At 34.9% G+C, this 24,622-nt stretch overlaps 1 protein-coding gene across 2 annotated transcripts in view; it reads right to left on the bottom strand.

Annotated features, from left to right (window-relative positions):
* Positions 1-24,622, bottom strand: part of DTNBP1 (dystrobrevin binding protein 1) — a 71,373-nt gene that overhangs the window by 37,921 nt on the left and 8,830 nt on the right. Inside the window, exons 5-7 of one of the 2 annotated variants that reach the window (XM_030041834.2) lie at positions 22,068-22,200; positions 14,056-14,188; positions 1,192-1,214 (exon numbers count right to left, since the gene is read on the bottom strand). In XM_030041834.2, coding sequence (XP_029897694.1) covers positions 1,192-1,214; positions 14,056-14,188; positions 22,068-22,200 — 289 coding nt within the window. The remainder of the gene's footprint in view (positions 1-1,191; positions 1,215-14,055; positions 14,189-22,067; positions 22,201-24,622) is intronic. The other variant, XM_030041835.2, reaches the window with a different exon arrangement.

The following is a 24,622-nucleotide window of genomic DNA, read 5'->3' as shown; positions in this document are numbered from 1 at the left end:
AAATAATTGTCTTTGTAAAATACTTACTGTCAAATAAAGTTACAATCTCTATTGGAAAAACAAGAAGCCAAGAGAGAAATAACTCTGGAAACCATCCTCCTGGCTTCCAGAAACTCACTTAAAATGCCTAATCCATGCAAACAAAAAAACCAGGATTCACTATTCTCACAAGCATCAGGTACTACAAAGTAGCTGCCTTGCTTTGGAACAGAATGAGCTTAGCATTATCTTTCGTTTTGTATTGAGCTAGTCTGTGTTGAAAGCTGTCAAATCAATCTAAAAAAGGGTTGTTATGGTAAGCTACAGATAAAGTGACATTTTACATAATCTGTGTTGCTTGTCTGTTAATGTTAGCTTTATTATTTTCCTTTTTTAGCATTATGTAAAGATGAGAGAGTAATGAACTGAAAAGGCAAAGAGGAATGCAGCTGATAGAAATTTCCATCACTTCTTTCAATTTCAAGAGACAATTAATTGACATAAGTCAATGTACTTGACTTCATTCTCATAAATAAAGACTAGTCACAAAACCACAGTCACACCTTATTCAAAGCAAAAGATAATAGCAATTGTCAAGCTGATCAAACATTAAAATTAGTAGGTAGAGTAAGCCTGAATTTAAGATTTACTGAAAACGGTAGTGTGTTCCATCTATGCACCACAGACAAAGCAATAATACATGACAGATTTTCTAGCCATTTCATATTATGTAGGACAGATATTTGTATATACCTTCCTGTATATCCAACAAGTTGAGCTACAAAAATTGCATTTGTCTGATGTAACATAATACTGTGAAAATTTCCTAGAAATAGCTAGACAAAAGTCTAACAAGTAACAGCCTGCGACTCATGTCAAAAACACATTCATGCTAGAAAAGACATCAACTAGTTGAACACAAAGCCCTTAACTTCCAAAACTGAACAGCAAGAGAAAGGCTTGAATTAGATACAGAATCTCTGAAACCTAGCTAAGACAACAGAACCATCTGTGTTCTTCCTACACTTACGACTCTCCCAAAGAAACCAGTAGCAAGAACAGGTAAACTGAATAATAAACAGCCTCCTGGGGTGGCACAAAATTAACATTGTCAAATGTAGAACTGGAACAGTTCCTTACTAGTTTCACTTAATACAAGAGTTACTGTAACTCTTGCAAACATTTAAGTAGAAAATTAAAAATAGAATTTACCTTTGAAGGTCTCAAGTTCCTTCCTGTTGGAGAAAAGCAGAAAAAAAAAAAAAAAAAAAAAAATTATTAGAAATACTACATCTAGAACTACAGGAGATATTTTACATGGTTTAAGACTCATTAAAAGATGAAAAAACAAAGAATTTGATTATCATCATATATAAGGATAATATTACTATGTGTGTATATCTAAAGCAAACACTATCAACCTGTTTAGAAATTAGGCTACCACGTTTTTATAAACAGGTACAATTATACAAAATATTGCACATTTATATCTAGCCACATAATTTCTAGATACACTGTTGCAAAAATAACCAAGACTTCTTAAGGCTTTAGGTACTAAAACATCCACTGCTTAGCAGAGCTTTGCCAATTTATAGCACAGTGAATAACAATAAGTGTTCCATTTTCATCAATGCTATTCAAAACCCTTTTGGCAACAGTGAAGGAGAAAAATTTGACAATACAACTGACTCAGTTACAACATACTTTAAAGGCAACAGAGGCATATAGTGACATTCCTCAGAGGAGAGGATTCTAAAGTACAGAAAGTGACAGATAACCCACAACACTCACATACCAGAAAGCTAAGAAATGAAGTCAACAGCAATAGTATATATTTTCCTTCATACCAGGCCACCTTCCACTTTTCATAGTTATGCAATTGTGAATGCAAAGGCTATAAAACTAAGGGAAATATTCTCGGTTTTCAGGAAACTGCAAAATGCTCCACTTCCCATCGCTACAAAGTAGTGATTTATCATTAATTTAGAGGCTAAAGAAGAATCAAAGTAATAGCTTAGATAAGGCAGAATGCTGGCCTTTTCCTTACAAAATGCTCATTTATAACGAACATCTTTTCAGTCTGTGCCTTGCAGACTGCCTAGTTAGATTCTGAATTTTGAAAGCAAAAGTGATTATAAGAAAAATAAATTAAAAAAAGGACTGAACTCACAGTTGTCCAGATAAATGATTCTATTCACTATCCATAGCCTAAAGCATGCTTCAGTCATTACTGAGTCACCTACCACACTGTTTCACAATATATATGCTATACCATAATAACTCCTCCTCCCTAACAGATGATGCAATGCAGCATTTATTCTTGCATCAAGAACTGACAAAACTGTTTCAAGCCTGAAACAACTTACTTTCTAAGCAGGACAAAGCTATTCTAAAAGAAGCAAGAGAATACGTTTACCTCCACATTTTCAGTGAACATCCCACTTTTGTCACCAAATGTCAAGTACAGGTTTTTGAAAGAATGGGTGCTTTACCAGGAAATAGGCTATAGTGTGATTTACAGTAGAGAAGCCTATTAGTTGTAACTTCCTGTGAGTATCTATTTCCCTTCCTGCTTCTCCTACATCCCTTTCCCTAGCCAGTTTCTCCCTTTTTTACCAGGGAATAAGCTACTTCACAGCACCTGTGATTTGCAGGTTCATACCCTAATAAATTTTTCCTACCTTGCATACTCTAAATATAATTACAAAATTCTTAAACACTCTCACAAGTTGCACTCCTTATTTTTAAATAATGGCATACTAATTGAGAAAACAACAATCACAGGAAACACTTGTTTTCCACAGACTGAAACAAAACCAAACTGAGGAAACATCTTGTGAAAGTAAGAGGAAAAAACCTACGCTACTTGCACCTAGAATCAGGTCTTATGCCACTTATCTCCAAAAGGGAAGACAAAAAAATTACTCATTGTGTTCAAACAGATTAGCAAACAAGATGCTAATACAGTAACCAACTGACAGTGATATTCATTGCTTTTGTCTAAAACCCCACAATTTTCCCTTTCAAAATCCATTTTTAGGGTTGATGCATTAAGCTGCTGTCACTATATCCATATATGTAATTGCCATTCATTAAGAAAGTTGGAAATTAGTATCTGACAACACTTTTTTTTTTTTAAACACATACCTCTGAAAAATTTAAAATATCTACGATTAGCATACAGTAAAAATACAGATTTGGAATTTAAGGATCTGCATTACCTAGTATCCTCATACCAATTAAGATCCAAAGATTGATGATTCTTTATATTTTAGACAACATGAATGAATCAATTGCATCTTGTGGTTTCTCACAACACTCTTAAAACATATATTTAGAAATACATATTAAAAACCACACTCATTGAAAATATGCTCTGCATCAGCAACATGAAGGATTTTTTTCTTTTTTATTTAATCAAGTTATCCAAATAAAAACTTGAAGTTTTAAAATTTTAATCCTAAATCTCGTTCATCATCAGCTTTGGTAAGAACCAGACACTAAACTTAAAGTAGAAAGGAGACTATGACTTGTAAAGACACTGAAAAAAACAGATGGCTGAAGATTGTATCAGTACATTTTCTAGATGTGTAATTACAAAGTTCTAGATGGATGTACAGACAAAAATGTATTACAAAGTATGACATTTCTCATCCCCTTTGTAAGTAAATAAATATTTCTGTATTTATTGATAAACTGTCAAGAAGAAGATACCTCCTACATCTCTCCAGGAATCTAGAGACAAAAAATCATCTGCAAAAGTAAATATATAGTTTCCTTCTTAATGTAAGTTCAATGTATTTGGAACACAGACACTCTATAAAAGAAAAAACAGCTTGAGTAATTAAAATGAAAGAGATTAAACTGAAAACAGTTTTGGAAAACAGTCATCTTCAAAAGGAGGTTAAAAGATAAGCAGGAGGAAAAACTTGCACTGGAAGTAGGCCTGGATGAGCAGCTAGGACTTCTGCCTCTTATTATTTTAGATCTTGCCATATTAAATTACCAGCTTCAATACTATATATTACATTTTTGTATTTGTTTTTCTTTTAACTTTAAATTGTTCATTCTTTGAGATGATTTTTCACATTAGGTTTATACAAAAGCTACAGCAACAGAGCTCAGCCTTTGATGGATAGCTTAGTAACAACATCATACTAGAAGACAAAAGTGCAGTGCAATGAATCATCTCAGCAGAAGAGTTCTGTCAACTGCTTCAGCTCAGAAGTGTATTACCCTATACATGTTTTCCGCAGGAAAAGGCTAGCCTTCCTCTCTACCCCATTTGTCCAACTAGTTTAAGGCAATTGAAAGCTTTCCACTGAGAAATACTCCTGGATTTTAGAGAGTTTTCATCCAAAAAAATTCATGCACTTCACAGACAGATGAGATAAACCTTTCCATTACTATTAGAAAGAAAACACACACCTGCCTTGCCCCTAGTCTTGCTACACATGAAGGCTCTTGAAGCCCAGTGTGGGCTGCTCAGCATCTATCCAGGATTAAACGAACTCCCATGCTGAGTCTGACCACTAATCAATACAACCTACTATTTGGCATCTGACTATATGCTCTTTTACTTTAGCTACTAAATTTTAGGTTAGTGCCAACAAATCTGACTAGTTACACAAATAAGAATATTCTTTACTTTTTTACAGATAACAGTAAGCTTTCAGAAGAAAGGACTTAATTAATAGTTGTATTATAATGTAACATAAATATTTCCTCGCGGTGAAAGATTAATTTTAGTACCATTGACCAAGAAAAAAAAGGCTAAAGTAACAGGCTAAAGGCTAAAATAATCAGACTATAAGGGCATGGAGGCACTTTAAAAGTAATCTTCCCCTGTGTGTTGTGCAACTTCAGAAGCTCAGCTTCTTTCCTGAGAGGCAAGAGGCTGTACAGGCTCCATCTACACTGTAGTTATGCCCGTGAAAACTGTTCGGCCACATATATAGGCAATAATTTTCATCTCCTTTTCCAGTTGCTTGTTTTCATAAAATAGATGGGGGCTTAGTGAAATTCTATACCCCTTGAATTCAGGTGAAAATGACCAACATGATAGCAGCAAGTAAAGGGCAATAACTGCCAGCGAAAACCCAATTGCATAAACCTGGTTGCCTACTTCTTCAAGACAATACTTAAGTCAGCACAATGATATTCAGGTATATTTAATGCCAGCATAAGAGACACACTAATCAGATTCTCAGCGCCTTCTGAGCATGATGGACACAGGTAAATCTGACTATAAACCCCTCTATGTACCATGCCTAAAAAGGCACAGCTGATAATGTCTCATGGTTCAAAATAACCTAAAGAAATTAAATCAAAGCATTGCTCATGCAAGAGATGCCATTGAGAACTTCTCTGAAACATCCTGTCAAAAAAGACCTAAGCCACAGGTATAGAGGAGAGGGATATATATAGACATTGGTAAAAATACAATAGTCCATTTTAGTCTGAAGTATACCTTTTATACAATTTTTTATTTGCAAGAAGTACCATGAATTCTGAAGCAAATTAAAAATGTAGTGCCTTGAAGGTCTGTTGAGACTGGATGTGTCTTTTGAATTATTACTTTTAAGTTACCTGGAATGTTCTGATGATCATGTTGTCAGTGGTCTCAACTTCTTCCTTTACAGAAAAGTTGAGCTTCAGGGTTGTGGAGAGAAAATATAATTTTGGAGACAACAGGTGAAACAAACTGTCTACAATATATAACTAGTCCCACAGAGTAACTGACATGACCAGAATTTACACGAATAGTTAGAAGGCAAAATCAAATTCCCAATTACCTTCCCATTCCCCTCAGGCTTTTCATTGCACTATTGGGTTAACCTTACTTTAGTCACTGGGAAGAAGAGATGGACACTAGGAGGAAGATTATATTGGTTATCACTGATAAACAAAAATAAATCCAGGAAGAAGAATACGGGAGGAGGAGTCAAAACCATCCTGCTTTAAGTTACTGAAATCAATGGCAATTTAGTTTGTTCAACAAAAGTAAGACAAAGTTCTTAGGTTCTACTGTATCTTGCAAAGGGCTGTAACATTAAGATCAATTACCCCAAGGTAACAAAACACAAGGGAATTCAATTAAATACCTAGAGACCACAGAAACACCACATTCTTTACAATGATGCCAGCAGCCTGAAGTGACAGTTCCATATTTTATCTTCAAGAAAAGAGTAGGCAGATAAGAAAGTAAAAAAGTCATAAATGAATGTCAGGAATGATTTTATAACACTAGCTCTGAAAGTAAAAGCCAATAAATTCAAACTACTAGACCCATGCATAAACAAAAGACAATCTCAAGACAGCAGATAGATGGTAAAAATTGAGGACTAAATTTGAAAGATTTTACAATGAAATATGTTTATAAATGTTGAGTTGTAAATATGATTTACAAACAAAAATTCACAATTTAGAGCAGATATAGCTGCTTATGTGCAATTTAATTTAAAAATATTTCTGGCACCTAACAAGATCCAAAATAAAACCTGAGAAATACTGCATTTCACCTGTTATGTCTGGTACAGTTAAGTTTTCAAAATGATATAAAAAAAATATTTCCTTCCATAGCCTGATTCAAGCTTTGGTAAGCTAAAAAACCATGAGAGGGACTTTCCTCTGGAAGTCATCAGAAGTAAAAACCAAAAACCTGAGAACTCAAAACTTATGTCACTTGCATGGTGTGCAGAAATAATTCAAGTACTTTTTTGTGTACTTAGGATTAGCAGTTATGACAATGACAGAAAAATGCTTTCCCTCCCCTAGATTCCTTGACCACCCCTTTCACATCACTTAGGCCAAGTACTACTTTAAAATACCTTTGAGACTTAAGTAATGAAAGGCCTTTTAAGTAATGAAAAAAAAAAAAAATCAATAAAATCTAAAACTACTACTAAAGTACTCTTAGAATTAAGCAGCAGGCAAGGTTTCTATTTATCTGAAGAAACACTGAAGACAGGTCAGGATTCTTCACCATCAAATGTGAAATTTTATCCAATAAAACAGAAGAGCAAAGCACTAAGGAATTTAAATAATGTTGCAATGGAGATGTTTTTGTTTCCATACTCAAATGCGGCTACAAAAGTAGCTGAAGTCTTTCTGTGTCTTCCAGCAAAACTTCTACATCAACTTCATTCCAGAAGATGGAACGGATCAAAGCAAAATTTTGTAACAATATTTGCAAAGATTAACTGGTAATCAAGCTAATAAATACAACTAAAAACAAATACTACCCTAACATACTCAGCAGTTCCAGGGTACAGTGAAAGCAGTTCTCTTTGGATGTTTCAAAAAAAGAAACAAATATTTTTCTTGATGAAGAACATTGGGGGTCACCTTTCAGGTGCTATCATTCAAAAGAACAGTAAAAATGAGGGAGATGGCATTAAAAACAGAAGAAAATGGTAGAAGTGAAATCATTAAAAGCAACCAAGTGTTTTGTCCTCTGCTAAGAGACTGATACAGGCCATTTAGAATTGGCCATTCCAAACTGGAACTTGAAATGCAGAATAAATTCTTAGCTTCCTCTAAAAGCTTATGCCTCCAGATGTAAGATTTTTCACAGGACCCAGTTTTTACGTTTTTGCTTTCATCCTGTTGCTAACAAAAGGGGACAGTTTTTAAATTTAAATTTTTTTGAACTTTCATCTTAGTATGCAATGTTATCATTGGATCACTAAAAGATACATGTATCAGCACAGTTTATTTTTATCATACAACCAAAAGTTTAGGAATCAAAATTTAAAGCTGAAATTTGAGAGAAGAAATTTAAGAGAAGGTAGAAACAACTCCACCATCAGCTCCACCATCTTTAGTCTTTCCTAGAAAGAAAAAGGGTTCCTGCCAACCTGTTTTTGGTAAACAGCCACACAATAAAATCCAGACCTTCTTTTAACTTGGCTGTCAATTTCCCCGTCAGCATTAAAAGAAAAAAAATCACAGTATTCAAAAACTGGCCAAACTTTATTCACTAAGTGACATATAATATACCACAAGTCCACCAAAACAAAGAAGTAAAAAAAGCCTATAACCCCATATGCATTCTTTACCTAAAATGCTGAATGTGGTTCCACACAGCATGAATGCAATTGTGGCAGATAGTAGTTAAAACTTGTACCATTTCAGGCATCCTCAACACATACCTTTGATACTGGAATGTAAAATCTCCCTCACAGAGGTGTTGTCAATAAATGCATTTAACGCATTTTTCTGAACAATTTTTAAACAAATTGCTTTTGGATGTAAGTGAAAAGGAATTATTGAAGATCTCAGGAAAATAATTCATAGTGAAAGAAAGACAGAATTTATCAGGAGACACAGTACCTTGCTCAAAAGCAGAGAATGGATTTTACTGTGGTTATGACAAACACCTAAGCCCTGTTCTGCCACTAGCCGCAATGAATGAATTACTTTGATAAATAATGCAGTTCTGAGGTGAGGGAGAGTACAAAACAATGATTAAGGCAGTCCTAAACCATCTGTTTCTATTAGTGGTACAATAAGTCTGGACAAAGAATGCCTGGTCCTAACAGATTGACAGGATTTGCAGATTATGCCCAGTAACCAGCACTACAAAGGTAGAGAAAAGTTACGCAGGTTTGACATAATGTTTAATATTTTCTAGAAAACATTAGTAAAAGGTGTTGTAAGATGCAGAGGATCTAACACAAATATTCAGCCTTTAATCGCAGGTCACAAAAGCTAACAAAGAAAAAAATCTTTAATATGCCTATTCAAAAGAAAACAAAACTATAAGGAGAAGGTACGCTACAAACCTCTTTATAACAACGTCATTGTCTCTCTGCATCAAGCAAAGACCACCATAAAAGGGCAAAATTAAATCAACTGAAAAGTGACAGAAATGATACTGCACATTCACACTTTGCAAATAATATAAAAACTGCCAAAACCCCTACAATCTTTGATCTGCTATGTATTCAGTCTTGCCCAATGTTTTGAAATACTTGGAGCACTGACGGGAGTAAAATTCACTAATAATGAAGCAGCATGCTCCTCTGGGTTTGATGCATGCAAAATACTGTACTGCAAGTGTTCTTGCAAACAAAAGAAAGTTCAGAGCCCTAAAATTACACAAAAGGAAGCACAATTACCAAGGGAACTTTTCCAAAGCTTGTGCAAGCCCAGTTTTTCAGGATCAACAGAAATTCTCATTCCATGTGTCTGTCCAAAGAAGTGCAATAACTGATGGCCATAAAATTAATTCCAGCCAGTTATCACCATGAAAACACTTGCTACTGATTCTGCTGTAAGCAAGCTCATGAACAGCAGGATGGAAAAGACCTCTGCAATCTGAACTCTGCTTTGAGCACAGAAACTTACAGCCAGACAATTAATGCCTAATGAAAACTCAAAGCCAGTCATCCACTGCACATCTACTGTGAAAGCTGTCCTGAAGCTAATAAAAGTTCTGGATCCACCCTTGCAAAATCATTATTTATGTACCCAGGTACACAAAGGTATAGCAGTTGAAAATCTATACCACCAGAAGACTGATCAAGAAGAATATGGCATGAAACCTTACTTTGATGAAAATTTTGATGAGAACTATGAAACTTATAGCTAGAGTCTTAGAAATAATTCACTGCACATTTAATGTTGGAAGGAAAAAATATACTTGATTGAAACATTTGCAACAATGGTATATATTTTACATATAAAAAGTTAATTTGTTAAATTACATGTAAAGCTTAAAAGGGTTATGAAATTTATGAATTTAAATTCATCACTGAAGATGATATACTGTACAGAGTACTGTTCTAGCTTACCACCTGGGGCATGCTATGGGATCTAAACAAGATCTAGACACAGAAATCTTCTTTTAGGCAACATGATATTGCATGGCAGTGTATTAGCCAATTCCATCTTCTCTCTTTTGCCCTTGGTAAAAAACGTAATTAATTTAGGTTAAACAAGATCACAAAAAAAAGGGCAGCTTTTTACAGTGATGCTGCAGGAGGTAAAGATAGTATTTGAAAGAAAAACATAGCAAAAAAAAAAATTTTTTTTGTATGTTAGTGAGTAAATAACCATTAATTGGCCTAAGTTAGAGGAACTTTTTCAAAAAGCAGACTAGTCTGAATTGTCTAAAGAAGTTTTTTGTATTTACTTTTTGAGTGTTTATGTTGGTCAGGCCTAACGTAAGCCACTGTAACTGCAACAATCCTTACTGTCCCTTATGTTCCCAAAGCAAATAGAAAGAGAGATAAAACTAACAGGAGACCATACAGAAGAAATAAACAGTGGTAACTTATTAAGACATTTTCTCACATACACATTTCTAACCTACACGATACAATTGCCATAAATTTTATACCCTTCTAAATGAGAAAGTGAATCAAACATTACTCTCCTCCAGAAGCATAAAACCACCATCATGGCATGGCAATGCATCTAACAAGAATTACGACAATCTGTCCAACTCCTCATCTACTGTACTAATTACCAAAGCATGGGGTTTCACATTATCTGACAACAAATAAACCTTTAAATTACAAAATTGGGAGTAAATATACATTTTAAGAACATATTTTCTCTTCACGTAAAGCATTTCTTTAAATCTCACCAGAAAGAAAAAAAATTGGTACCACTAAGGTTTGCAATATTACTGAACATTCACCTGTTGAAGTATACCCTAGCATCAGAGTATACTTCAGACTCAGGATTTTAGATTTCTTCATTCATTTTCCTTCTATGTCTGTTCTCAAAGCAGACAAGTACTGAAAAACAGAAAGGATCCTTAACCAAGACATCGTAAAAAAATTAAAATTCAGACAACTATGTGTAAAGTCAAATGACACACAGTAAAATGTATTGACTCATTTCCAGTGACAAGGACTCTTTGCTATCTCCAATGAATTCCTACAAAATATTGCAGCTGGGCAGGTCCTTTTAATTGATAAAACAACCAGGGGTTTCTATGTCTCAAAAAAAATGGTGATCCGTGTGAAATGGATACAAATGGTACTAAGAGCTGCATAGGAAGTACAGCTTCAGGACAGAAATATTTTATCTTACACCATAAGCCTGCAATTCGGTGCAGATAAAAATTGGCACAGAAATGAGCTTTTGACAGTGCTTCCTAAAGGACACAGTGCACTTCCTTGGGAATGCAAGAACTGCTGTTGGAGACTGGAGGGAAACAAGGAGTCTTCTGCAGTCAGAAACAGTACATCTTCAGTAGGAGGATGAAGGGAAGAAGAATTGTGCTTGATTAAGAAAAGGACAGGAAACAAAACGGCTTGGTTTCATGTTAACATACATGCAAACAATTGTAGCAAGACTAACTATAGAAAACAAGGGTGAATCTAGACTTCATCCAACAATACTGGTACCCTGATCAGTGGATTTAAAAACAAAAAAGAGAATATTAAAAATCCAGAGATACACACACAGAAAAACAATCAATCCCCCAAAACACTGGGCTTTAAAATATATTGTGGAAAACACATTGGATTGATGAATCTACTTTGAAACTAGTACTCAACACAATGACAAAAGAGAAAAAATTGATCTGTTTGAACTGAAATAAAGTTGCTCTATTTAATAGGGAGACCTGTTTCTGAAAATCAGTTCCCATAGTTACCATTAGCTGCATTTCAAAAGTTTAATGTTGACCTAAAGCACTTTCTTCTAAATCTTTCATACAGGAAGATTTTTCAAAAGACTTGAAGTATGTGAGCTTCTAGCCTAAGCTCTACAGTGACTTTACAATAAAATTACTTTTTGTAACATGCTTAAAATAACTACAGTTTCTACAGTTTGTTTTCATCTCAGCTTTCATCCCTATATTGTCAAAACACAGGAAATTTTTTTTTAATTTTTTTTTTCTTTTTTACACAAAACCACTCACTCCCTGAAAATAATTCTTGTGTTAAAGAGAGAGCATAGACTCCTGAACCCCCGCTTGTTTCTTTCAGTAGCCAGTATCACACTAAAAACCCCAAACACTAAAGAGAGGAAGATAGGATATGAGTTCCAAACATACATAACAAATCACACTCACATTAAGTTAACTGGCTGTTCGTTCTTCAGGTATCTACATTGGCAAGTGTCCTTCTAGTAACGACCTAGCAGTTAATTTTTTACCTAAATAAATACAGTGGTAATGATCAACCAGAAATTACCTGCATTTTTCCTGTTTTGTCTAGATCTGACCAAATGTAATCAGCTTATAATTATGTTAAGTAGTTTGCTTAGCATTCTATATATAGAACTGATTAGATGCTGCTAAACAAAGTAGGCAACAGTTTAACACTATTATGACGTTGAAAGCAGAGGCAACGGGAGGGGGAGAGGGAGCGAGGACAGCTTAGAGAACAAACAAAACTCAGAAAACTTCAGAAAGACTACTATATTTTAGGGGGTACAAATCTGTTGCTTTATGCACTTTTTAAATTTTTGTGTTATTTTGTTAAATAGCACATATTTAGAATTTTGAAATTATTACCATTAAATATTTAATTATTTAAATAGATCTGAACAAGTGAATTTTTAGCCATACTGACTACTGTTGACTCTTCCTGGAGAGAGAGAAAATGGTGTTGCCCTGGCTGGGGAAAAAGAAAATCCAGGTTGCAGGAAAATGACAAGACCACTGCCAAGGCCCTGGCCTGAGGTTAAGCTAACTGAACAGGATGTGAAAAACTAAAGGACACAACATGAGAAATTGACATGAGAAATTGCTGGATGTGACAGGTAACATAGCAAGAAGCTGACAAAAGCTACAGATAGCACCATGAGGGATGGTTGGATTTCACAGCTGGTTAAAGGGGATTTAAGTTAGAAACAGCCAAACTTCACAGAAAATTGAAGGGGGATCTTTAAGGTATCAGGCACCTTCTGGGAGGCAGAACTTGCAATGCCAGCAGTACTTCAGTAACCTTATCTGTAACACCACAGAAGGCCAAGATTCCCTAGATAATGGTATCAGAAATAGCAAATTTGAGTAGCAAAACCAGGACCAACAGGGAAAAAGTAACTAGGGGTGGATTGTTTATTTGGGAGGACACTGGAATTTAAAAAAAAGGAAAAAGAAAAATAGGTACAAGAGTGGCAAAAGGAGGGTCAAGAAAGAGGAAATCAGATAAGCTATGCAAAATGTGACAAGTGCTGTCTGGCACAGCCCTACCCTTGATCACCACATCCTAATTAGGACCATAAACCAAACCAGTTGTTCTGACCATACCACACGAGTCAAACTTGCTTCCACAATCAAGAGAAGTGGGGAGGGTGCCAGGGTGCTTCCCCTGGCTAACAGGAGGACACCAGGTTCGACAGATTAAGTAATCTGGTTACCCCCATGTCAGTGCTGGCTCCAGGTCTGGCAGCATCCCTAACTGCCAGCATCACCACTCCCTAACACAGGCTGTCAGAGACTTTGACAAATTGCTTCAATTTAACTCCACATGTCTTCATTTACAGAATGGACTTAATACTGCTTTTCTTATCTCCTTCAGTAAGGTTATTTTTGGCACTGTCAGTAACAAAACCAAAAAAGTCAAGATTTAAGTTATTTAAGCTCTTAACATTTATCTCTTACTCCTTTATCTTTAGGTAAACTTGTCTTTGCAAGTAAGAGAATGGCAGGAGAGTAATACCTAACATACAGAGTGAAAGGTACTCATAGTATAGGATAGGATAGAACTGAAAAGAAGGTAAGAGGAAAATACAGTTCCTAACTTTACAGGTTACAATACATGGGAAAAAAAAGAAATTAAAAAAACGGGGCAAGGTATTAAAAGAAACAACTTATCAGTGCTTATTAACAATAGCCCTTACCCAATTGTTTGTAAAGAATAATAAACACAACTTAATCTTAACAACAATGTAGTGATAATTTTCCAAATACACACACTCATTGTTCATCACCAAGAGTTAGACCAACACTTATTGAATCTATTACAAATTTGCAACTTCCTGTCAAAGATTACTGTTTCTTTAAAAGATGAAAATAAAAGGGATTATATTATATACAGGGAAAAAATAATAATAACAAAAGGCTTATATTTTATGCTAATTTATATTTATAGCAATTGTTTTATTTACCTTTTTGTTTTCTTGTAGTTTTCCAGCTGTAATGTCTGCATACATTTGTATCTTTCCAACTCACACTGTTCACATAGGTCCTCAAGACACAATAGATGATTCTCCATTTCCTCAAAATTTGCCTCTAGCTGGGCTATAAGAAATACTTATATGAATATCAAATTGTATCAGTAGATGGACAACTCACCTGAACAGAAACAGGAATTCATAAAGGTACATAATTAACATGGTAATAATTACACATATATAAACAGCTCAGAAAAACAAATACTAAAGAGTGACAGCAGAGCCATGTTAAGAGAGATCTATCTGAATTTCCCTTTGTAGTAAGACACTGAACCACTGTATTTGCCCCAGCATCTTGGTCTCACAGGCTTGTGATCTGTACTTCAGAAGCATCCAGAACCTATAATTTAACTCTGTTTCTTGGGCTGACTGTCAGTTTACCCCTTCCTGCCTGGTATCAATCTGAGGAACAAAACTGTGCTGACCAAGATCAGTACTAATCTTAAATTATTCAAATGAAGTGAAAGTAAAGCATACTGGGAGAATTTTAACTCTCACATGACCTTGTGATAATATAAAAGAATACAGACTTTGAAAGTTTACTCTCAAGACAGATCCTTTACTGATAGGCAAATCTCTAGATTTAGCTATTTTACATACCCATGCACTTAAAAACACGCAAAACCTCTTAATCAACTCTTTAACCATAATTGTTCAGAGTCTCAAGCTAAAAGAGATCATGCCTATGAAAAGCGCTGAGAAACCTGATCTTATCCCATAGCTCACCCTGTTTTGAGCAGAAATTTGGACTAACGAACTCCTGAGGTCCCTTCTGACCTGAATTATCTCATGTGAATCTTGTATCAAAGGATCACTCTCCCTGTGAACTCCTTGTTAAAGTTGTGTTTAACAAGAACAACTTGTTAAAGTTGAACTCCATGTCCCTCCTTGGGATCCCAAAGTGGAAAAAACTATTTTCCCCAAACTCTAACCAGCTAGTCACTCTGGGATGGAGCTGTGTGAATACAGGACTATTATTCACCCTTTTGTCAGGACTTCTTCTATGCCACAGGGAAAGTAAATTGCAGGAGGAAGGATAAATCACATTTTTACAAACAAAACAGCAACCAAAGAATAGAAGGGATTTTGCAGTTCAGAGACAGATACACTAATCCGTTGCAGTGTATGAACTTGATTGTTGATGCAAAGAACTACACAGATGAAGGAATGAAATAGCAGAAAACCTAAAGCAACTCTGAGTTTTGGCAAATGGCTGTTTCACTTTTGCCTGTGACAGACAGAAGCAATCTTCATACAACAAGATGATAACTATTAAGTTCAAGGTAGAAAAAAGTGATTTAAAGTTAATGTGTTTTGGATGCTCAAAAGAAGGAAATAGCAAGCTGAAGGCATCAGTCAAATCTTCAGTTCTGGTTTGGCCATTCTACTTGGAGCCTATCCTGAAGTGTACAAAATTTCAACTTTCTTAGCCATTACTCAATTAGAAATTGCTATCCTAGTGATCCCTCTAGAAAAGCAAAAGTTAAGACCTCATACACAAATTTCCTAGCATGCAGAGTCATATATTCAGCTCCAATTAATTAGTAAGATTTTTAAGTCCCTAACAAGTAAGGTACTGCTCCACAACAGTCAGAAAGGGAAACATGAATCATATAATCAGCAAAGATGTCCTTAAATTATTTATCTGTATACAGATCACTTGCAGCAGTGAAAGGAAGTTGACAATGTGGAAACAAGTTTGAGGGGAAAAAAAAAAAAAAAAAAAGTCTTCAGTTCTACAGATTGTGCTGTGGAACGTGCGCTGTTTACCACACACTCAACTTCCTCTCACAAAATCCGGATCTATTCAAAGGGCAATATCATGACTACAATTACGACTGGTGGTCCCTTTTTGCTTAAGAAATGGACTTTTCTGAGTGCATTAAAATCCAAATGTCTACATTATGCTAACTTGCTTTTCAGAATGATTGCTCATTTATTAATCTGCAAAATTCACAAACACAGCAGAGCTCAAGATAATTTAGTAAGGTACCTATCAACCAGTGGTTTTTCCACTTAAAAAACCCCACCACCTGCTTTGCTGTACTTGTTATTGAATTAATATTAAAAGACAACAAAGAACAGGAAAATAAAGAGGATGAAGAAAAGTGAATTCTAGAGGGCAACTGATTCCTTGCACTAGCATTTGAGCAGCCTCTAGTGGCAATTGCAGAAAACACTGTGATCCTGAAGAACAGGAATGAACATTTAAGATGTCTCCAGAAGACAACAATCCCACTCCACTGCAACACAGGCTTCAGAATTTTTCTTTCTGAAGTGAAAGAAAACTTAGTTCATTTTCACAAAAAAAGTTGAAGACTAGCTGAGAATGTACGCGCTGTGCATCAAAAGGAAGTTCAAAAAAAAGCTACACATTTAATTAATTTGAAACTTAAGTCATGATGCTTTGAACAGCTCTTATCTATATTCACAAATAAGCTCATACTTTTATAAAGGTATTTAGCAAAAATATGAAATCTAGAAATTAATTTCCAGTTTATAGTTCACAGTGGCACCTAGAATGAATCTGCCCCAGAAAGCCAGCTAATGTTCTAAAGAATACCTGCAAGACTACTACTACTACTTCTCCAGCTCTTCAAGAAATCCCACAACCAAGTGGTCAGGCAACAATCACCACCTCATTCTGAAACAGCATTGCTATGAAGCAGAAAAACATCTCCTCCTTTTAGTATTTTTAAGGAGGCTGGAAAAAATTCATTGTAGCTTTCGATTAAGAATTTTCCTGTATAGTAATACGTCACACTTGGCAGAAATAATATTTTTTATTAGATAGTTGAAAAAAGTCAGATGACATCATTCCAATTATATTAGTTTGACCTGTATTTCTTACACTATCACAGGTATATCACCATTACAAGTTTTACTTCTTAGTTTTCATTTTTTTAAAGTATGTTAATGTTTGATCAGATGACATTAGATTGAATTATCTTCCATCTGTGTACACTGCTTAGCAGCTACTCAGGTATTAAAATATTTATCTAGAACTCAAGAATTGCAAAAAACAATTTTGTTCCTGAAAACACTTTCCTTCTAAAGTTTAACTAATTTAAATTTACCACATAACATTTCTTTTAACTGCAACCCATGTAACCTATAGTTCTGCAGTAGTACAAAATTTGTTAGAAAAGCTAAATGACAGCTATACATCAGAAAATATTAGTTTTCAGTTTTTCCTACTATAACTTTAAGTGCAGCCTGCCTGCACTGTCCCAGCCACCAAAACAACAGGAGCCACCAAGGAGTATGAAAGAAATTTTTACAAAGTTCATTTGTTTTCTGACTAAAAGACAAAAAGGCAGAAAACAGAAAGGATGGAAACAATTACATCAAAGAAATTCTCTCTACCTCCAGGTCAGAGAGGGACACAGATTACTAAGCTTAAAATAATACGAGCAGTGAAAGACATGTATATGCAGGAAGAGCTCAATTCGGCTGCAACACTTTAAAAAATTCTTTACATAATTACAGTTCTACTAGCGCTGATTTTGATTTGTTTTTAAAGAAAAGATCTTAAACCCAGCTAGTATCATACCATTCACATGAACCTGAAGTAGCTTCTTTGCTGAAACTACAGAGCAAGAATACTAGGATGTTTTTCCTTCTGTATTCAAGCCACAGACATTTCCAAGTTTACAACACCAAACTATATGCCTTTTATACATATATACCTCTACCTTACACAACAACCCTCTCTGCTGAAGCATTCTGCCCTGGAGCCTATGAAAAACTCCCTGTTGAACATAGGTATCATTACACTATATTATTCAAATTCCCTGGTTTTACCTACACCCCCCAATATTTTCCCTGACTTTCTCAGTAAAAGTTAAATGCTGTTTCATCTCAAACAACAAAACTCACAAAAGCAAAAGAAGTATCAGTAGTTTTTAAACTGGTCAACCAGTTAGAAAAACTGTTCTAAATAAATAAACTAATAAATTTTAAAATAAATAAATAAATATGATAAAAAATAAATAACATATGATTTTCTTTAACCATCTTCCCAACTGCAAATTATTACTCATTTACAGTAGAAGTTTTTACAGCTCTCCTAACTTTAAAAATAATTTTTAAGTAAAAAAAAAACCCACTAAAAACTAGAGTCTTCTCATGGCATGTGTGTTCTAGATTTCTGCATTACAAAACATTTATCCAGCTCTTTTTCAAGAGCTATCAACTGCTAGATGCGAATGAAAAAGAAACTGTTATTTAAGTAACCAAACACAATTCAAAAGTCCAAGTTCAAATACCAGCTCCATGAAAAATCTTGATTGATATATTGTCTGGTCTTAAATTCCCTTTTACCTGACCCATACCTTCTAGTATCTAAATCCTGACATAAGCCAGAATTAATAAATAGATAATAGTAAACTAATGACTTATCTTCCCCAAATGCACTCATGCCTTGCCCAAAGAGGTAAGTCTGTGGGCTGTTACTCACTACACTTTTTCCTCCTACAGAAGTACTGCTTTAGAGGCTGTCTACAAACTGATGAAATGAGCAAAAATTAAATTCTATAATCTCAGAATACAAGATGTTGCTGGAAGTATATTGCATTATTCTAACTGGAAAAATCTTTGGCATTTTTATCAAGAATTAAAAAAATAAGTAAAATAAGTATATTGCATTAAAACATACTTTTTTGCAGCAAAACAAGTACCCAAAACATGGGGTATTAAGTTCTTAAAGTAGCTCAAATGTTACCAAAATCAAAATATTGTACTTAATGAAATAGGTATTATAATCACTGTGACCTTATATTTCACAAGTTTTACTACATTTCCCTAATGTATGAAGAGGCCATTAAGACGACTTTAATCCCCCTTCTGAAACAAAGGGTACATGGCCTTTCTTTCTTTTCTTTTATGCAAAACACTTGTGCTTCTCCGAACAAATTGGATTGGATTTTGCAAAGCTAGAAAACAGCAACCTTCATACTTGATACACAATCTGAAAATAAAGCATGTCCTTCTTCTCAAGATATAAACCAGGATACTTCCCCTAAGCAGTGAGAAATGTTTCTGTTTCCCTAATGGATTTACGGACTCATCTTATCCATACTTGGAAAAAAATATTTATTAAAGATTACGAAGCAATGGCTTTTATCCCTGTGAATATATACCTAGCCTTATTTTCTTCCCAGTCTCACCAGTCTAAATAGTATCACCCTACATTGGATCTGTCACCTATGTTCGTGATCAGTCTTTCTGAAACCACTATCAAGCAGATGCATAACATTAGATGTTTAAAAAAAAAAGAGTAGTGAAAGTTTGACTTGGATCAAGGTTTGTGTGCCTTGATTTGCTGAAATCAAAACAGATATTTGAGCAAAATGCCCCTGCTCAAACATGAAGCATATTTCATATTAAGGCAAGTATGTCAGATATTGGCAAGCAGGTATTTTCTACAACATCTCAAATAAAAATTGGCTTAAGTGATGATTCAAATTCTGGACTTTGAAAGGGCAATAACTGTCCTTTTCACTTTTACATGAGAGCAATTTTTTCTTCAAGGTTTTCAACAGCAGCTACAAGACATTGCATAATACAGTAAATTTATCAAATGGAGACACAGACTTTTTCCTTGAAGTGAGGATGACTGATAATGTGAGTACCTAAGTTAAAGGACTGTATTTATAAAAGTGCTAATGAAAATGTGTCTTGTAATACACAGCAAAAGCTAAAGAATCTGTACATGACTCATACCAATTTTAAGTAGGTCACTAAAAAGGCTCATTCCCCTTATCTGAAATTTCTTTTATCAAAAGCAGCCAGGGTTCCCTATCTACTTTCAAAATAAAAGCATTAATATATTTATTAGAAGCATATCATGTCACAACACAGAACTATTACTTTTCTGAAATTATGAATATTAGCCAAATTACATCTTGGATGCACAACCCAGGACACAGCAGTTTAAAATTCTATATTCACATATTTTTTTTACAGAATGTTTCACCTGTATTTAAAATTCACAGCCACAGTATTAATCATCTCTTGGAAAAGTGAATACAGTTTACATTTATAAAAAGCAGATAGTTCAGAGTTATAAAAACTAAAAACGGTGAGCAGAATATCACAGCAAATTTCTGGTAAATCACTTCCAGAAGCATAGATGTTAAATTTGGTACGAATTATACCTTTCTCTTCAAGTATATGCTATATAACTTAACAGAAAAAAAACAATTCCAAAAAACTCGCAGTGGTTAGGAGGAACTAATAAAAACCTCTAGGTGAATTACTTGAAATCTGACACATGAGGTGAGGCTAGATTTGGTTCAAATCTCACAGCCTTAGCAGTAGACTTCAAAATTCATTAGCTTCCCCAAGCAGACTGGTTAATGCTTCCTCAAATCCTGCTAGCACAGTATCAAAAATATTCTGGAGACAGTGAGCCTTCTCCAAGTAATTCTACAATCAGGATGAGATTAATTCTGGTTCATAAAACTATAATATTAGGAATGGGAAGGTAACCCCAATTCATCAGGATTTACAGCATTTGCAGTTATGAACTACAAAGACAATTCCACTAGGTTTTATTATATTGTTTATCTTTGGTCTACCAGTGGACTGCATCATTTTGTGCATGATACTAAAATTAGTATTTAAATAAATCATTATTTGAATTGCTATTTCCTTAGAAAATAATTGAGCTTTTAAAAAAGCCAACATTAAACGGTTACCACACATGATAAAGCCTTACTAAATAAGGTGGTATAAGAAAATTGTAATAAAAAATTAAATATATTCCTTGGTTCAGAAAGAAATAGCAAAGTTATTACCAGCTTACCTAGGAACAAAAGCCTATTTGTGCATATCCACTGACCATGGAAGAATGAGAATTAGCCTTTGAACACAGAAAAGAACCCTTCTTTTCTTCAACATCAGATGCCAGCACACAAATCCAGCCCACCCCACAAAAAACAAGACCTGCAATTACACGAACAATTCCTGCATACTTCCCAGCTGCTGTAGGAATACTGCAGGCAACGTCCCTGGGGAACTCGGCTACTAAAATCCATGCACAGACAGCAGTTTTTCAAAACTTCAATTTGATGCAACTTGAACAGATTTTCATGGAGGTAGCAAGAGGCCTACTGTTGACAGAAAGGCTTGCCTCTTGTCAAACGCTGCATCCCTGTTTTAAGGCTCAGTAACACTAGAGCTTTTCAGAGACTAAGAGGCCAGAACATTTTTTCCTAATTTCATTTTCAACAGTCGATCAACTGTTTCGTATGAGAAGTTTCCAGAAGTAGTGCACTAAAGGATTCATCTTTTCATGTTTTAAATTAAATCGACAGGTTAACATTTGGTAAAGTTCTAAAAATTGGAACCCATGTAACAAACATGAAGTATTTGATAACCTTAATATGCAGCTTTGCTAGTTTCACCCAGCTGGGTATGACTTCAGAATAGCTTAACCTTGTACACTAACTTAAACTATGGAAAATAGCTTTGGAACCAACAATTACTCTCAACAAAAAGTTTCTGCCTTGAAAACGTCCCAAGCCAGGTAAATTTCTTGCTCCCCCCTCAATTAAATGTTGATTTAAAACAAATTGTTATACGAAATTACATAGACTCAATCAAAGAGAAGCAACTACATGCATGAGTGTTCACACTACTTACAAATCTTTAAGAAGCTAAAAAGACTTCAAGAATAATAATTTTCAACTGTTCACACCACAATGTGCAGTTGCCATACAATATTTTTTTCTAAATAATGACACAATGTTTTAACTGCTGGGAGAGCAATCACTAATAATTTTGCTCTTTTACAAAACCAGTTTAAGAACTACTGTTTTATAATAGAAAGGATGTCTTTGGGAAGCAAAATTGAATTTTATAATTGCAAAGTTCATGACAGCTGCACTTCAGTCTAATCCTCTGTACTGACTTGAATGCTTGTTATGTCTAGAAAACCTTACCTAGGCTTGCCGTGAGGCATTCCAGATCTGCTAAAAACCCAGGTATTTGTTGGAGCTGATCCTGTAGTTCCACCAGACTGTTCCTTTTCTTCTCCCAATGTGCAGAAAGCATCACAACTTCACTATCCACCAGCTGAAACAAACAGGTTCTTTACTTTACTTGCAAATTTATGAACCTATTTACGAGCATCTTGACTAATTTTTCTAATTCACACATCTGCAAGCGTAAGGTCAACACAGCAACCTTATAGCACTGCTACTTGTGTACTTCTCAAGTGAATATACAACATGATCAAGAAAGCCCCTGTAGTATGAAATATTTCTATCAAAATGCATTGATCAAAACAAGATAAAAAGTTATTTCTCAATATACTAATCAATGTAGGAAATATTTTTTGGATAAGCTGCTTAAAAGTTTTATTTACATAGGTCAGATTCTATGAAAAACAGCAAGATCAAGAGATCTTGGGTAACATATGTTTCCCTTCTATATGATACTTGAGATGATTCAATTATAGTTTCCCTGCTCTTAGTTCCATTGCCCATTCTTCCTCTTGCACACAACTGCAGCCCATAGCTGTAACTGCATTCTGGATTCTTCAGTTTTTGTAGAATTCAGATGCAGAAACGGAAAAAATCTGAGAAATGGGCGAAGGAAGTTCTCAAAGATTTACAATTCTACCCACCTCAGACAGATTTGTTTAGAACAACAACTTCTCCCATTTCCAAATTCCTCCATCCCTGTCAAAAAGCCATCCTGTTTTACCAGACAAGGTTTTAAAACTTATTCCAAAGCCCAGTGAGTAATGAAACACTTCAGAAGACCAATATCCTTATTTAAATAAAGCCAAGTCTATTTTTGAGAATGAGATATGGGATTTAATCAGTTAAATCAGTAAAGCAAACAAAAAACACACCATGAGATGGGGGCAAACACCTGAAAAATATTTCAGCCCAGAGATAGCTGAATGCAGCTAAAATTACAATCATCTAAAAGCAGTATTTTTAGGACAATTTTGTAGATGGAACTGGTAGTTAGCATCTATAATTTAACATGGTAAGACTGTAGGCAGCAATTCAAGCTTGAAATTTTCACTTTCCTTTCTCTGTTCAACATTTATAAATAAGACAGCATGAGTAGCTTATCTCCTGGGGGCCAGTACCAGAAATAGGATACCGGACAAGTGGACCTTTAGGTCTGATATAGTACAGGCAATCTTGTGTGCTTACATAATTCTTATTTTATTGAACTCTGTATTTTCTACTTTTATAGAAAAGAAACAAACGAAAACCCACAAGCAATACATATTTTGGATTCTCCCAAAAGTAAACGTCTGAATTTCATGGAAAATTTCAAAGACTTTTTTGAAGTTTTTCATTCTAATTTTCCCAAGCAGCCATAATATGTGAGATTAAGGTTACACTGGTTTTATATATATGAAACCTCACATTGTTTTCAGAACTAGTTTTTAAATCAAACTATTGCAAGTATTACAAAATTGTAAGCAAGTCACTTAAGAGATCTTCTAAAAAAAAAAAATCATGAGCAGTAAAGCACACAAAGCTGGCAGAGAGAACTTCATGTCTAATAACAGAAGGTTTTCACTGGAACAGGTGGAAAAGGTGGGCCATGCTATTAGGCAAGAAAAATAAGAACATAAGATAATATCTTTCTTACCCAAAATACACCTCTTCAAAATATATTAAGCAGTGAGTTTTTTATCCATTGGAAAAAGATACAGAGAAGACTCCTAAGGAAACCAGAAGAGTCAGGGAGGATGCAGCCAGCCAAAGTGAAGATTTCAGCCAGAACAGAGAACCCCACAACTCAGTCCTGCTCTGCATCGTGGCCACCCAGCTTATACTGTCTGCCCCTTAAACAGGGTTTGAAATGGAAAGTCTGGTGCAGACCTCCAGAACAGCAGAGCAGTGCATTGGTAGCACTTACTGGAAGTTTTATTTCCCTCCAGAAACAAACCACACAACTTGTCACTTTACTTCCAGTGTAAGAAAACCGAACAAAATTAGAACGAAAGCACAGACACTTCCTGAATCTTTTCAGCCAAACAAGTCAAATCTTGCCATTTCCTGTCCACTAGGAGAGGGCAGCCCTACCCTGATACTAACCACCAACATGCTTCAACCCCAAATATAGTCTATACTTTCCCAGCCTCCCCGCTGCTTTTAAAGAGCTACACCAGTAACATGCAACATCATTTCTGCAACCATTTATATTGCATCACATTATTTAATGTTTGCATTACATTGTTTACATTACTATTTATTGTTTACACTGCCATTTATTGGCAATGTTAAGATGTCTTAGGCAGTCTCAAAATAATATTCCTAGCTAACTTAAAATATTTCAAACAATGGCAGAAGAGTGCAAAAACTGACCACCTGAACTTCTGGGTATGTCTTATTTTTACCATCACCTTCTTGTCACACTCCGACAAAGTTGTACTTCTCAATATCCTTCTCTAACCTAACATAGCCCATAGAAAAACAGGAAGCTGATATAATTAATATTTTTTGCTTAAGTGCAAGTAGTGATT

Source organism: Aquila chrysaetos, chromosome 18, assembly GCF_900496995.4.
Source record: "Aquila chrysaetos chrysaetos chromosome 18, bAquChr1.4, whole genome shotgun sequence".
Classification (NCBI taxonomy): Eukaryota; Metazoa; Chordata; class Aves; order Accipitriformes; family Accipitridae; genus Aquila; species Aquila chrysaetos.
This window is presented reverse-complemented; position numbering and strand designations above follow the sequence as displayed.